The sequence below is a fragment of the Oppia nitens genome, unplaced genomic scaffold (assembly GCF_028296485.1).
Source record: "Oppia nitens isolate AA-2021 unplaced genomic scaffold, nextdenovo-longstitch-racon4-pilon3 scaffold2_pilon_pilon_pilon, whole genome shotgun sequence".
NCBI classification, from domain to species: Eukaryota; Metazoa; Arthropoda; class Arachnida; order Sarcoptiformes; family Oppiidae; genus Oppia; species Oppia nitens.
This window is the reverse complement of record NW_026533210.1, coordinates 2,538,343-2,554,253: the sequence shown is the minus strand read 5'-3', so window position 1 is coordinate 2,554,253 and position 15,911 is coordinate 2,538,343. Positions and strand designations below refer to the sequence as shown.

At 21.2% G+C, this 15,911-nt stretch overlaps 4 protein-coding genes across 4 annotated transcripts; all 4 read left to right on the top strand.

Moving 5' to 3' along the window:
- Positions 1–1,714: 1,714 nt before the first annotated feature.
- On the top strand, positions 1,715–3,903 carry LOC128955026 (uncharacterized transmembrane protein DDB_G0289901-like). The gene is made up of 2 exons (XM_054300659.1): positions 1,715–1,849; positions 2,057–3,903. Exons 1-2 carry the CDS (start codon positions 1,795–1,797, stop codon positions 3,784–3,786), a joined length of 1,785 nt encoding a protein of 594 aa, XP_054156634.1. The 5' UTR covers positions 1,715–1,794; the 3' UTR covers positions 3,787–3,903.
- Positions 3,904–5,321: 1,418 nt separating this feature from the next.
- On the top strand, positions 5,322–6,044 carry LOC128956163 (uncharacterized). The gene is made up of 2 exons (XM_054301846.1): positions 5,322–5,417; positions 5,513–6,044. The coding sequence occupies exons 1-2, from the start codon at positions 5,372–5,374 to the stop codon at positions 5,914–5,916; spliced, it is 450 nt and encodes a 149-aa protein (XP_054157821.1). The 5' UTR covers positions 5,322–5,371; the 3' UTR covers positions 5,917–6,044.
- Positions 6,045–12,058: 6,014 nt separating this feature from the next.
- On the top strand, positions 12,059–13,150 carry LOC128955448 (glutamine-rich protein 2-like). Its single transcript, XM_054301119.1, has 2 exons — positions 12,059–12,184; positions 12,302–13,150. Exons 1-2 carry the CDS (start codon positions 12,130–12,132, stop codon positions 13,114–13,116), a joined length of 870 nt encoding a protein of 289 aa, XP_054157094.1. The 5' UTR covers positions 12,059–12,129; the 3' UTR covers positions 13,117–13,150.
- Positions 13,151–15,429: 2,279 nt separating this feature from the next.
- LOC128955589 (uncharacterized) lies at positions 15,430–15,911 on the top strand. Its single transcript, XM_054301260.1, has 2 exons — positions 15,430–15,516; positions 15,598–15,911. Exons 1-2 carry the CDS (start codon positions 15,465–15,467, stop codon positions 15,909–15,911), a joined length of 366 nt encoding a protein of 121 aa, XP_054157235.1. The 5' UTR covers positions 15,430–15,464.

The window sequence follows — 15,911 nt, the reverse complement described above, 5'->3', positions numbered from 1 at the left end:
TTTTGAAAAATATTATTGAATAAATTACTATTAAAACTATTGTTTAATAAAAATTTTATTTGCAATTTTATATACTCTAATAAAATAAATTTTTATATTACTTTAAAAATCCTATAAATATAATTGAGTTTACAAATAATTATATCCAAATACTATATTATCTAATATACTTCAATATATATATATATATATATATATATATATATATATACTGTACGATATAATATATATACACTATATAATGCAATACATTAGAATTAGGTACTAATAATTATAGTTTTATTTTTTATTTTGATTTATTAGTTATTTTTTAAAATTAGCTATTTCAGTAACACCTGGATAATTGTCGTCAAACAATATTAAAACTATTACTATGGCTACTTAAACACAATTTATTTTTTCAATGTATTGTATATAAGTATAAATAAAATTAAAGTATAAGTAATTTACAAAAAATATTTATTTAAATAAATATTTTTATTTGTATATTATAAAATTAATCTAAAATAAAATTTAAAACTTAAGTTTCTTAATTTAAATCTAAAAAATTATTAAAAGCATACTAAATATTTTTAATAAATAAACTAAATTAAAGTTAGCATCTCTTAACTATTATAGATAAATAAATTGCAAAATTATAGTGAGGTTTACATTGAAATAATTTAAGCAATAGTACAGTATAGCAAAAATAATAATTATTTAATTAACTTCTAATACTTATAAAAATATTATAATTGTTTAGTTATTAACAATTATCATAAAAAATTAATTATATATCAAAATTTTAAATAACAAAATGTCAATATTAATAATTAATTAACTTATAAAATATGTTTCCAGTAAAAAATAGAAAATACTAAATATTATTTTTTTACTTACAAATAAATCATAAAATTATTCTAAATAATAACAAAATAATAATAGATATCATAATATTGTTTTTTTAAATAAAAATTTAATTATTTAAAATGCATATTATAAGTTAAATCATTTATTGTGTTTTTAAGTTTATCATTATTTAAAGCAAATTATCTTAAATAACATAAAAATAATAATAGAATTAATTTTTTTTTTGATTTGTGTATTGATTACAAAAATGTTATTAATTGTTATATTTGTTATAACAAAATAATCATTCATACATATGTAATAACCACCTGGATAATTGTCGTCAAAGCTAAACTATTACCATAGTTACTGAAAGACATCATTAATAAAGATATGAATAAACTATCAAGGTAAATACAAATTAAATAATATTGCATAATTATTTAAATTTGTAAAAAATTGCAATAACAAAATTGTAGAAAAATTATTTAAATAATCACTAACTATTTATTATATTTAAATAAATTTGTTGTAATCTAATTAAAAATAGTAAAATTTGATAATGCAATTATATACTTAAAAATTTTTTTTAAAAATGATAATATATGTTAAATACTTTTAAATAGTCATGATGCTTTTCAGAAACTAAAAAAATCAGTCAAATTGATAAAATTATTAATTAAAATAGAAATAAAAACAAAAAAAAATAAAAACTTATTATAAAAATAAACTATTGTTTGTATTAAGAGATTTTTGATTTTTTTTTATTATAAAATGATGTCAATATAGATAATTAATTATAAAATACACATGTTATATATATGACTATTTAACATTAATTTTAAATTACAAAATACATAAGTCAGGTAAATTAAATTGGTATAAATAAGATTGAAATTTTTAACTTATCTTATAATTTTAATAATAGTTATCTCATCTAAAGTATAGTAAAACAATTTGACCAAGATGAGATTATTAATTATTACGTTTTGTTTATTATCATGCACTAATTATCTATTAGGTAAACTTCATAAACTTATTTTTATTATAACTAAATTTAATTATTCAATAATTGTTAATAAAATACTAATAATACTAATCTTTTTAATTTAAAATAATTATTTGTAATTTACTAAAAAAAAATAATTTTTAAATAATAATAAACTAAACCAATTTACTAATGTTTTAATTAAAAAAAATAATATTGTCTTTTTTTGGTGACATACAGGTGCCCGACAAAATGTAAATACCGGTTACAATTGCAAAAACGAAAATCTGGGAACACTGGACGCCAATGGACAGACCATTAGCCGCGACGGACGCGTGACCGGTAACGTAGACCAGACTGATAAGCGAACCATACGGGACGGTAACAACAAAGTAATTGGTTGGTTGGGTTACGACGACAATCAGATTGCACGCAACGATCAAAACCAACAGATCGGTGTCGTTGGCTGCTGTGACCACGTGTGGCGCGACGGCCAAGATATCGGTTATTTGGGCGATGACTCGAAAACCGTATTGGAAAACGGCTCCAATAGACGCATCGGTACTCTACCGGCACCATACTATTCAGGTGACGGTGTCTACGATGGCGCCGGCAATCGTGTGGGTACTGTCGCCGGCGACAGTAACACAGTCTACCGATACGGCAACGGTGCCACCAATTGGAACGATAAAATCGGTACACTCGATGCCGATGATGTCCGGGTCAGAGACGGCAACAACAATATCGTTGACGGATATCGCCGTCGAAATCAGAGCCGACAGTGCGGTGATAATGGAGGAAATGGAGCTAACACTAACACCGGCGCACAAAATGGTGGTAGTAGTGGTGCAACAAATGGTTTGGCAGGAACTGGTGGAACCAATGGAGGAACTACTGGAAATAATGGTATAAATGCTGGTAACGGTGCCAATTGGAACAACAATGGAAATGGAGCAACTAATGGTCTGACCGGAGCTAACGGTGTTGCTGGTGGTAGTGGTGAAACTCAAACAAGTGGTGGAAGCGGATGGACTAATGGAGGCAACGGTGGCAATGGTGCCGGTAATGGAGGCAACAATTATGTCTACGGCACCAATGGTCAACCTGTCGGCTATGTCGGCAACAATGGACACATCTATAACTCTAACAATCAAGATATCGGTTATCTCGATAGTGATGGCAACACTGCCCGCTCTTATAATGGAAACGGTGTTATCGGTTATAGAAACCCGGGTGCTGTCAATGGAGGTACTAATGGTAACGGAAATATTGGAGGTGTAGGTAACGGTGGAAATGGTGGAAACAACAATTATATCTACAGCAATGGTCAGCCAGTGGGCTATGTTGGCGCTAACAATCGCATTTATAACACCAATAACCAGGATATTGGATATCTGGACAATGATGGCAATACCGCTCGTTATAATAATGGAAACGTTATTGGATACAGAAATGGAGGTACCAACGGAGGCGTCAATGGAGGTACCAATGGAGGTGTCAATGGACCAATAACTCCTATTGGAGGTGGTTCAACTGGAATTGGTGGCACTAATGGAGGTGTAAACGGTGGAAATGGAGCCAACAATTATGTCTACAACAATGGCCAGCTGGTGGGCTATGTCGGAGCTAACAATCGTATCTATAACACCAATAACCAGGACATTGGATATCTGGACAATGATGGCAATACTGCCCGCTATAATAATGGCGGTGTTTTTGGATACAGAAATGGCGGCAATGGAGGTGTCAATGGAGGCGTCAATGGACCAATAACACCTATTGGAGGTGGTTCAACTGGTGGTGTTAATGGACCCATAACTACTATTGGTGATGGTAGAACTGGTTATGGTGTCGGTAATAATGGCTACAATTATGGTACAGGTTATGGTACGGGTTATGGTACGGGTTATGGAAATGGTTACGGTTATGGTTATAACTATTATCCATACGGTTATAATTATGGCAAATAATCATAAATACATTATGATTAATATAGACTGTAATTGACTTATATTTTTATGTTTAATCTAAACTAAATGTAAAATCTTATAACAATAAATTCAGTTAATTATAATAATAATAATAAATACCAGTTTTTTTCTGCATAAATATTGTAAAGTAAATAAATAAAATTAATTGTAAATTAAATCGTATTAATCAAAATATAATTATTAATAAATAAAATTTAAAAAAAAAATAAAAATCTATTATATATGTATATAAAATAGTTAATAAATTACTGATTAATATTGAGTGCATTATCGCCAGTACCTGTATTATCTACCCGTCCATTAAGTAACAATTGTTTTTAAAATTATGATTTAATCAAAACTATATCATAGTTATTGTAATTATTTTTAAAAAACAAATTAATAATATTTATATTAATAAAACACATGTTTATCATAATATAATTCATAATCTACCCGATTATCAATTAGATCGCCATTAATATCTCAATTTGATATACAATATAAATGCAATTTATATATATATATAATATATTATTTTTTCAATATTCAATATATTATGAATTTTATAAATAGTAACATAATTAGGTGTCTAAACTTTAAAACCTTAAACTAAAAAATAAATTGTAAATATTTAAATATATTAAATTTTGTATAAAAAATACAAAATAAATGACCAAGATTAATTGCATTAACCAAAAGTTGTAAATTTCCATATTATACATAATTTATAAATAAAATAATAAAGATATTTATTTAATAAATTGACTAGGATATTTAACAAAATAAAACTATTAATATTAAGTGTGTTTAGTAACAATGGTTAATTATTCATTATTTGTAAAATACATAATTAATTTTAGTAAAAATGTCATTTAAAATTTTGTTTTTATGTAATTTAAAATAAACTCAATATAATTTCCTTATTATCTAAAATTTTATAATTAATAGATTTAATACGTAAAACATTTGTTAGGTAATATATTCATTAATATTGTAAATGAATCTGTAATACAAATTTTTATAATTAATGTATATGTAAAATGTCTATATCTATTTGTCCCATTAAATTTTAACTAATAAAAAATATGATAAAATACTAAAATAATTTTTATCTTTTTAAACTTTAAGATATACGTTTATTATTATTACTTAAAAATAAATAATAATTAAACAAAAAACTAAAATAGTTTAAATATTTATAAAATAATATAAATAAAAAAATCTATTTAAATATATAAAAATGTTATTTAATAAAAAAATCAGATGGTATTTAATTTATGGTATTTTTAGTATAGTATAAACTTAATCGTCGTTTTTTCAAATAAATTTGTACAAATTTTGTTTAGTTCAAGTGATTTTAGGTCAAATGTAAACATTATAATTTTAATTAACGTATTAATTAATTATAAATATATTCAAATTAATCAATTTCATAACACATGTTTTAATTTATATTAAAATAATTTTCCAATTCAAATCCGATGGTATAAAAACAATAGATGAAAAAGTTAAAAATTATATAATATTTTGATATTTAAATAATAAAATTCAAAATATAATATTGTTTATTAAAGTCGACAATATGTATAAATTAATATGTATAATATTAATAACATCGTTTGTCTATGGTAAGCTATATTATTGTTTTTATTTAATGTTTAATTTTTTATTATACTAAATATAGTAATAGTAAATAATAAGCAAATTAATAATTTTTTTATAGGACAAACTCAATATTACAACAGTCCACAAAATAACAACAATAGCAATCTAAGTGGTCCAATTGACCTAGGTCTACATGTGAATGGTGGTCAGGGTCAACCGGGTCAACAAGGAATGCCGCAAAATAATTATCAATATCCTCCTAACAGTCAGCCAATAAGTAATTATGGTTATGGAAATCCAAATGGAGCTTATGGAGGTAATGGTGCTAACCCTGGCGGTTTTGCTCCTAATATTGCCCCTATCGGTTATGTATCTGTCCCACCTGTTGTCCCTGGTGGTTATGGATTAAATAATGGTTTACGTGGCGATTATGGTGATTATGGAGGTAATGGTTTCAATGGCCGTTATGGAGGTAATGGTTTCTATGGTCGTAGAAATAGAGGAGGATGGCATCGAGGTTAATAATTGCTAAACATTTGAAAACCGAAATACAAATAAATTGAATTTTCTAGTTTAGTTTTAAAATTGAAATTGTTATTAATAAAATTATTATAAATTTTATCAAAATTGATGAATAAAAATTTGATTAAGCATCGAAAAAAATTAATAATAATTTATTCCAAAATAATGTAATTATCATTATTTCTATTATTGTTAAGATAATTATATAATTAAAACATTACGATTAAAATTATCTTAATGTTTATAATATTATGATTAATTCATATTCTACTATTTCCTATATAAATATTTTAATTTAGATAAAAAATGTTTATTAATAAAAAAAATATTATTAAATAATTCATTAAATAAATTTTAATAATTTTAAAATTTCATAATTTATAATAATTAAACATAAAATATTATATTAAACTTATTTTATTTATTTCTACTATTGTTGTCATATAATTAAATACATATTTTTAGTATATGTAAAATTACTAAAGATTTCTTAAAATTGTTGTCATTAATGTTATTATTAAATTAAAAATATAATTTATTTATAGTTTGAATTGTTTATTTTAATTACAATAATACAAATAAAAATATAAAAGTTATAATGAAAAATTATATTTTTTTAAAGTCTTATTCTTTAAGATAAACTATTTGACTAAATTTATTGATAATTATTAGCAATTTTTTACTAATATAAATGATTAATTTTTGTAAAAATTATTTCAATTTTAAATTACACATTTTTTTTGTTACAATAACATATTGTGTTTAATGATTTATTCTAAATATAAAAATATAAAATTAATTAATTAATTTTTTTATAAATTAAAAAAAATCAAGTTTGTCTATTTTATGTTAATTATTAAATATTTTTATAAACAGGTGTTATCCGTCAAATAGGTCCGGTTTCTAACTAAACTATAGATAGTATAAAAAAGTGTTCAATTCTTTGTAAAATTAAAAATATTTAATAATATTTGTATTATACATATACTGATATTAATATTTTTTTAAAAAATGTATCTAAAAATCGGATTTGTTATTTTAGTATTATGTTCACTGGTTGTCTATAGTAAGCAATAATAAATATATAATATTTTTATTTAATAAATAATAATTAATTATTTAAATTTATTTTTCTTTTTTTTAGGTCAAACTCAAATCAATGCCGGTGTAAATGCTTCTCAAATAGTAAACTCCACAAACATTGCCAATAATAACAATCCTCAGGTCAATACCGGTACTATTAATAACAGCACACAATCACCGACACCGACACCAATACAACAACAAACCTATTATCAGCCTAACTATTATCCCAGAAGATATCCGTTTTATTTTTATGGAAAATAATGTTTTAATTTTTTTATTTAAAAAAAATGTTAAAATGATTTACTAAGTTATAAATAAAAGATCTAAAAAATTCAATAATAGTTATCATTTAATATTTATTTTAAAACATTATAATATTATAATATATAATAATAAAAATATCCAATGATTTGATTCTAATAAATAAAATAAAATAATAATTATTTATGTATTAATTTATTATTCATTTAAAATTTTAAAATTACTTAATTTTTTTAAATATGTTATTTAACAATATTTATATATTAACTCTAATAAAAAAAATATAGTATTTTTTAAATCAAAAAAGATTTGATTAAAATTTAGATATATTCAATAATTTACAAAAAATATGTTTAAAATTAATAACACTAACAATCATTTTTAATTTTGCATTTGATTTTTTATATTAATATCTAATTTAAAGATTTAAGACTTTATTCAAAACTCTAATAAAATTTGAAAAAAATGTATATCACTGACTAAATATGTCTTAATTAATGAATAAAAAAATAATTGAAATAAAATTTCAAAATCCTATTTAAAAAAATATGTTATTTAATAATTAATTTTAAGCATATTTTATTCACTATTAAACAATAGATATTTTAAAATCATAAAAATTAATTAGTTAAATAATGAAACACTTATACATCAATATTTTTAACTATACTATACATTTGTTTCAAATAAATTAAAAATACAAATTTTGTTTGTTTGTACTAAAAAATAACATTTATCACTTAAGCCTTTAATTAGTATTTTATTACACTACTATTTTAAAATTATATTACGATAATATACTGTCTTTTATAAGTTATTTTAACTTAAAAAATAAAATTATAACAGATGTTCAAAACTATTATATCCGGATTGTATTAAACCTATCAATAGTATAAAAAAGGATCAAATATTTAGTAATATTTGTATTATATATTTTGATATTAATATTTTTTTTAAATAAACCAACAAAAAAAATGTATCTAAAAATCGGATTTGTTATTTTAGTATTATGTTCACTGGTTGTCTATAGTAAGCAATGATAAATAAATAAATATATAATATTTTTATTTAAAAATAATAATAATTAATTGTTTAAATTTATGTTTCTTTTTTTAGGTCAAAATCAAATCAATGCCGGTGTAAATGTTTCTCAAATAGTAAACTCCACAAACATTGCCAATGATAACAATCCTCAGGTCAATACCGGTACTATTAATAACAGCACACAATCACCGACACCGACACCAATACAACAACAAACCTATAATCAGCCCAACTATTATCCCCGAAGATATCCGTTTTATTTTTATGGAAAATAATGTTTTAATTTTTTTAATTTAAAAAAATGTTAAAATGATTTACTAAGTTATAACTTGAAGATCTAAAATATTCGATAATAGTTATCATTTAACATGTATTTTAAAACATTATAATATATAATAATAATAAATATTCAATAATTTGATTCTAATTTTTATGATTTATGTTTAATCATTAAAAGTTTTTTAAAATTAGCTAATTTATTTTTGAAATATTTTATTTTATAATATTTATATATTAACTCTAATAAAAACAATATAGTATTTTTAAATCATAAAAGATTTGATTAAAATTTACATATATTACATAACCTACAAAAAGTATATTTAAAATTAATAACACTAACAATCATTTTTAATTTTGCATTTGATTGTTATATTAATATCTAATTTAAGATTTAAGACTTAATTCAAAACTCAAAACAAACTTTATATAACTGACGAAATATGTATTTAATTAATTAATAAAAAATAATTGAATTAAATTTCAAATTCCTATATTAAAATATCCTATTTTTAAAAAAATATGTTATTTAATAATTAATTTTAAGCATATTTTATTCACTATTAAACAATAGATAACATAGAAATCATAATAATTAATTATTTAAACTATGAAATACTTACACATCTATATTTTTAACTGTACTATACATTTGTTTTAAATAAATTATTAATATAAAATTACAAACATTTACTTTTATTTAGTACTTTATTAATCTACTATATTAAAATTTATGAATAATTATTATACAATACTATAAAGTTTTATTAGTTATTATAGCTAAAAAATACATAATAACAGATGTTTATAAGTATTATATTAAAACTATTGATAGTATATAAGCAATAAATGATTTTATTTGCTTTTAATATTTAGTAATTTAAGTAAAATTTTAATTCAAAAAAATATCTAACAATTTTTTTTGTACAATAATTATTTAAAATGAATAATACAATGCATTTTCTGGGTTTTTTCTATTAGTTTCACTAATAGTTTATTGTATGTATTAGTAAATGTTATTAAACTATTATAAATTTTTAAATATATTATTTAAAAAATAAGAAAATATTTAAATAAGATACCTATTTATACATATATATATTTTTAGCCCCATCTAAAAGCATATGTATATAAATCAATTAATGGTGTGACAAAAAAAATTACCGATAGTTTGCATCCAATAAACAAATTTATGATAGAAAACATGGACAGGGAGTTAGTGGTAATGGACAATTGGGACATGGTGTTAATGGTAATGGTCAATTTGAACCTATAGTAAACCGTTATGGTCCAGATTATAGAGATTATAATAATGGTATGGATTATAACATTGGTTATGATAATGATTACCAATCCATATGGACAACCAAATTATGGATATGGAAAATAATTATAATTATATAATAAAGTTATATTAAATCCAATATAACAGGATAACAATTTTTTAAAATAAATGTCTAAACATTTAATTTTATTACTCATAACAATATTTGTGACATAAATTTTAACCGATTGACAGAAAAATTGTATGATTAATACAACAATTTTTAAGCATATATTTAGCAAATAATAAATTTTAGTGACAAATATAAAATCAAAAAAAACATGTACATAATTAATAAATTAAATAAAAACTTGAAAGTAAAGTTTTTTTTAAATTTAAAATAAATAATTAATTATATATTTTTTTAATAAATATGTTATTTAGTAATAATTTTTATGCATATTTAGAACAATAGAAATATTAATCATAATATTTTTTTTAAATTTTAACTTTAAAACATATATTATAGAGTAAATTATTAATTGTATAAAATAACATCTTTAAATTTAAAAAAAAAAATTGTACTGAATATACTATATTATAATTTATGAATAATAATTATAAAAATAAATTATAACAGATGTTCATAACTATTATATCCGTATTTTATTGAAACTATCGATGGTATAAAAACAAGCGATTGATATTTGATTTTACATTATTGATAGAAATAACTGATTATTATATTGTAATTTTGAAAACAATTTATTGTATAATTATTATTATTATAGAAAAAATGTATAAATCGATGCAATTTCTGGCTTTTATTTTAGTTTCACTTGCAGTTTATAGTAAGTATTAATTACTATTATTTTTTACAAACAAACAAAAATAAATAATTAATTATATTTTATTATAATTTTCTAAAAAAAATGATATTGTTAATAATAATAATAAGTAAATGGTCATGGTCAAAATAAACATGAATCAGTTGATGAGGGTCAACTTCTAGATGAAGATAATCATCATGGTCAAAATAAACATGAATCAGTTGATGAGGGTCAACTTCTAGATGATAATCATCATGGTCAAAATAAACATGAATCAGTTAATGGGGGTCAACTTCTAGATGTAGTAAATCATCATGGTCAAAATAAACATGAATCAGTTGATGAGGGTCAACTTCTAGACAATTGATCATAGTCAAATTGGAGATGCAAGAAATGATCGTGATCAAATTGAAATTGGAGATCGTAATTATTAATAAAATATATTATTATTATTATTAATATATGTAAACTTTATTATATTGTTTTTATATATATATATATATAAAGTTACTAATTATAATGTAAAATCTTATTATTAAAAATAATAAATGCATTTAATATGGATAAGCAAATAAAATAAATTTCTAAAATTATTATTATTAAGCAAATACAATCATAAAAAAATTATCAATTATTTTGTTTGTTTGTAAAAATCAATAATAATTTTCTATAATTGTATAAATATATACTGTATATAATTATTTTGTTATAAAATACAGTAAAATCGTATTATAAAATGCAAATCTGATATTTCAAAAAATGTTTAATATAATTAATTAAACTGACCAGGTTTAATAATAATAATAATATGAAATAGTAACAAATATTGTTAACAACAATAAACTATAAACTGTTAAGAATCTAATTTAATATATTATTAAAATTTAATCAAAAATTGTTTTCAATTTAAATTATTTAAAATCTAACTATTGCTAAATATATCCACTACTTAATTATAATTGAAAAACTTATTATTATTATTATTGAAAACAATTTGTGACATAAGTTTTAGCAGTTGACACATATTGTCTGACTAACTAAAAGTTTTATAATAATAATTATTTTTAAATTTTAACTTTAAAACACATATATATACAGTATATAAATATATTTGTCTTTACTGTACATTTATTTTTTAATTAATTAATTGTATATAAAATAACATGTTTAAAATAAAAAAGTTTTTTTGGTACTGAATATACTATATTATAATTTATGAATAATAATTATAAAATAATATACAGTACTATAGTATTAGTTATTTTTTTTGTAAAAAAAAATTTAATAAATTATAACAGATGTTCAAAACTATTATATCCTTATTGTATTGAAACTATCGATGGTATAAAACAAGCGATTGTTATTTGATTTTAAATTTAATGAATAAATAACTGATTTTTATATTGTAATTTGAAAACAATTTATTGTATAATAATTATCAACAAAAAAATGTATAAATCGATGCATTTTCTGGTTTTTCTTTTAGTTTTATTTGCAGTTTATAGTAAGTATTAATTAATACTATTTTTTAGAAAAAATATATATATTATAATATTTACTAAATATGCTATTGTTAATAATAATAATAATAAAATATTTTTTTAAATATCTATAATTTTAGCTCAATCTAGACATATAAGAAGACATTCAAAAAATAAACATGGTCAAAATAATGTTAATCAATATGGTCAAATTAAACATGGTGTTAATGGTGATGGTCATATTGATCATGAAGTAAATGGTGATGGTCAAATTGAAAATCAAGTAAATGGTGATGGTCAAATTGAACATGAAGTAAATGGTGATGGTCAAATTGATCATGAAGTAAATGGTGATGGTCAAATTGAAAATCAAGTAAATGGTGATGGTCAAATTGAACATGAAGTAAATGGTGATGGTCAAATTGAAAATCAAGTAAATGGTGATGGTCAAATTGAACATGGTGTTAATGGTGATGGTCATATTGAACATGACGAAACTTGTGATGATCAAGTTGAACATGGAGTTAATGGTGATGGTCAATTTGGAATCGGTAATGGAGAAGCCCCAGGTATGGTAGCACCAGGTATGGTAGTCCCTGGTATGGTAGCCCCTGGTATGTTAGCCCCTGGTATGTTTGCCCCTGGTATGGTAGCTCCAGGTATGATAGTCCCTGGTATGGTAGCCCCTGGTATGGTAGCCCCAGGTATGGTAATCCCTGATATGGTATCCCCTGGTATGGTAACTCCAGGTATGGTAGCTCCAGGTATGGTAGCTCCAGGTATGGTAGCTCCAGGTATGGTAGCCCCAGGTATGGTAGCCCCTGGTATGGTAGCCCCAGCTCCAGGACCGATGGGAGACTATTATGGTCCCGACTATTATAACTATAATAATGGTATGGATTATAACATGGATTACAATCCATATGAACAATCAGATTATGGTTATGGATATTGATTTGGCAAATAAATATAATAAAATATATTATTATTAATATGTACTTTACTTTATTGTTTTACAAAGTTTCTAATTATAATGTAAAATCTTATTATAATTAAAAAAAATATGCATTCAAGGTTTAAATACAATTTGTAAAAAATTATTAAAAATTAAATAAGAAAAATAATAAATTATTTTTTAAAAAATCATTAATAATTTTATTTAATTATATATAATATTATATTTGAATTATATATAGTATATAATTATTTTGTTATAATATACAGTAAAATCGGATTATAAAATATGAATAATCTGGTATTTAAAAAATATTCAATATAATTAAACTGACCAGGTTTAATAATAATAATTATTATTATATAAATTAGTCAATAATGGCGGCAACAAAACTGATACAATTAACAACAATTGGCTTATAATTACTATTAAAATATATTCACAAAAAACTACGTTATATACTATAGCTTTAATTTGCATCAAAATGTATTACTATTATATTAACAATATTTATTAAATAAAAATATTGATATTGTATGATAATAAAACTGCATACAGTTTGCAAACATTTGTTAATATTAATTACTATTTGAAAAATATTATAAATTGATTAATTAAATTTATTTTGATATTAATATTATTGTTTAAAATTCATATAATATTTGGTTATGATTACAGAAAATCAAAATATAAATTTAAATTATATAATAATTTCAAAATACATGATAAATAAATGTTCAAAATGTACTGCAAAAATATTTAGTAAAATCAAACTGTGATTTATGATTAAATTTAAATTCTTATTACAATAATATTTAGGGTTAGGATTTAATACAGAAAACTAATAAAAATTAATTAAAAACTTTGATTTTCAAATTTATATCAAAATTTAAGTTATTTTTAAATAACCAAAATGCATATCAATTAATCCATAATTATTGCTTTAATTTTTGTTGTTATTATATACCATAAGATTTTTGTTTGTTTATTAATATTTTTTTAATATACTTTAATTGTATTTTTAATTGTTTTGTGTTTATTATATTAAATTTTTTTGAAACTAAATATTTAATAAATTTAAGATATATTTATTTACTAAACACCTATTACTAATCAATTACAATAAATATTAATATCAAATATACAGAAAATTTAAAAACTTTAAAATTAAAAGTCAAAATTAAATGAAAATTTGTTGAAATAAACAAAACAAAAATAATTAGAATTAAGGATATAATTAAAATACTATATTTTAAAGTTAATTTAATAATATGAAGTGTAAAAATATTATTATTATTATTATTATTATTATTATTATTAATGTTAAAACAATTATTCAATATTGAATTATATACTTTAATAGACTAATTTTTATAATATAAATCTAGTTTAATAGATGTCACACATACTGTATAATATTCAGTAGTAGTAATAATAATAATAAAAATTGTTAACTAAAAGATTGGTTAATATTTTTGATAATATTATAAATTATGTTATGATTTGTCAATGTAATTATGCAAAATTGAATTTTAGTACAAATTAATCTATAATATTTTAATTTACTAAATTTTAATAGTATTTAATTAATCAAATTATTAATTAAGTTTTTAATATTCATATTTATTAGATATATTAGTTGTTTAATACATAATCTAAAAATAGTTTAATAACTTTATATAAATAACTAATTGTGTAAATAATAAATAATTGTTTTAAATCACATTGTTAAATTAACTAATAAATTAATTATTTTATAATCTTTGTTAATTAATTTTTAATATAAAATTAAATAAATATCTATATATATATATATTATATTATTATAAAATTAATAAAATCATTAAAAAATAAGTTAATTAACTATCATAAACTATTTAATTACTATATATATATCTATCTATCAATAGCTTATATATTTAATTTAGGAAACTTACTATATAGTAAATTATTAAATCAATTGTTGATTATTAGTAAATAAATATATAATATAATAAATAATATGATCTACAATATAGTTTAGGCATTCATAAATTGTTTAACGCCTATAACCATTGTTTTAATTAATAAATCATTAATTTATTGACATATTTATGCTATGAATTTGATAAATCAATGTTCAGGTGAAATAGTGGAAAAATATTTAATCAAAACAAAAATATATGATGTATTTACTAATTAAAAAATTATTTTTTTATTTACAATTTAGATTAAACACGTGTAGGGGATTAACAATTAGACTATAAAAACTATTGATTTGTATCAGATTTTTATCATAAAAAAGTAAAGATTTATATTTATATATATACTGTATAAACCAACAAAAAAAATCATTGCAAACAAACAAAATGCATATCAGTTTATCAATAATTATTGCTTTAATTTCTTTGATAATATGCCGTAAGTTTTTTGTTGTTGTTGTGTATAAATGCCATAAAATAAAGTTTAACTAATACTAAAAAATATAATTGAATTATATAGACTATACCCTGGGTCAAAATCAGACATCACCACAATCTGGTGTGGGATTATCGCCAACTGTCACACAAAACGGTGGCGGCAATCAAGTTGTCGGTATCGGTAACAGCAACTCATCAGGTACTACAGCTAATGGTTTATCAAACAATCCGCAACCGGCAAATAATACACAGCCGGCTAACGGTGCCAACAATAACCCTAATCCCACTAATGGTCCGATTGTACCGATTGGTAATACAGGTGCCGGTTATAATAATGGTTATTATCCGACAGGATATTATTATCCAAACGGTTATGTATATCCATATTATGGTTAA

Coding starts and splice junctions, on each gene's coding strand:
- LOC128956163 (XM_054301846.1), top strand. CDS start 5,372: ATGTATAAATTAATATGTATAATATTAATAACATCGTTTGTCTATG. Junction 5,418..5,512: donor AATAACATCGTTTGTCTATG/GTAAGCTATATT, acceptor ATTTTTTTATAG/GACAAACTCAATATTACAAC.
- LOC128955448 (XM_054301119.1), top strand. CDS start 12,130: ATGTATAAATCGATGCATTTTCTGGTTTTTCTTTTAGTTTTATTTGCA. Junction 12,185..12,301: donor AGTTTTATTTGCAGTTTATA/GTAAGTATTAAT, acceptor CTATAATTTTAG/CTCAATCTAGACATATAAGA.
- LOC128955589 (XM_054301260.1), top strand. CDS start 15,465: ATGCATATCAGTTTATCAATAATTATTGCTTTAATTTCTTTGATAATA. Junction 15,517..15,597: donor AATTTCTTTGATAATATGCC/GTAAGTTTTTTG, acceptor TGAATTATATAG/ACTATACCCTGGGTCAAAAT.
- LOC128955026 (XM_054300659.1), top strand. CDS start 1,795: ATGAGATTATTAATTATTACGTTTTGTTTATTATCATGCACTAATTAT. Junction 1,850..2,056: donor ATGCACTAATTATCTATTAG/GTAAACTTCATA, acceptor GGTGACATACAG/GTGCCCGACAAAATGTAAAT.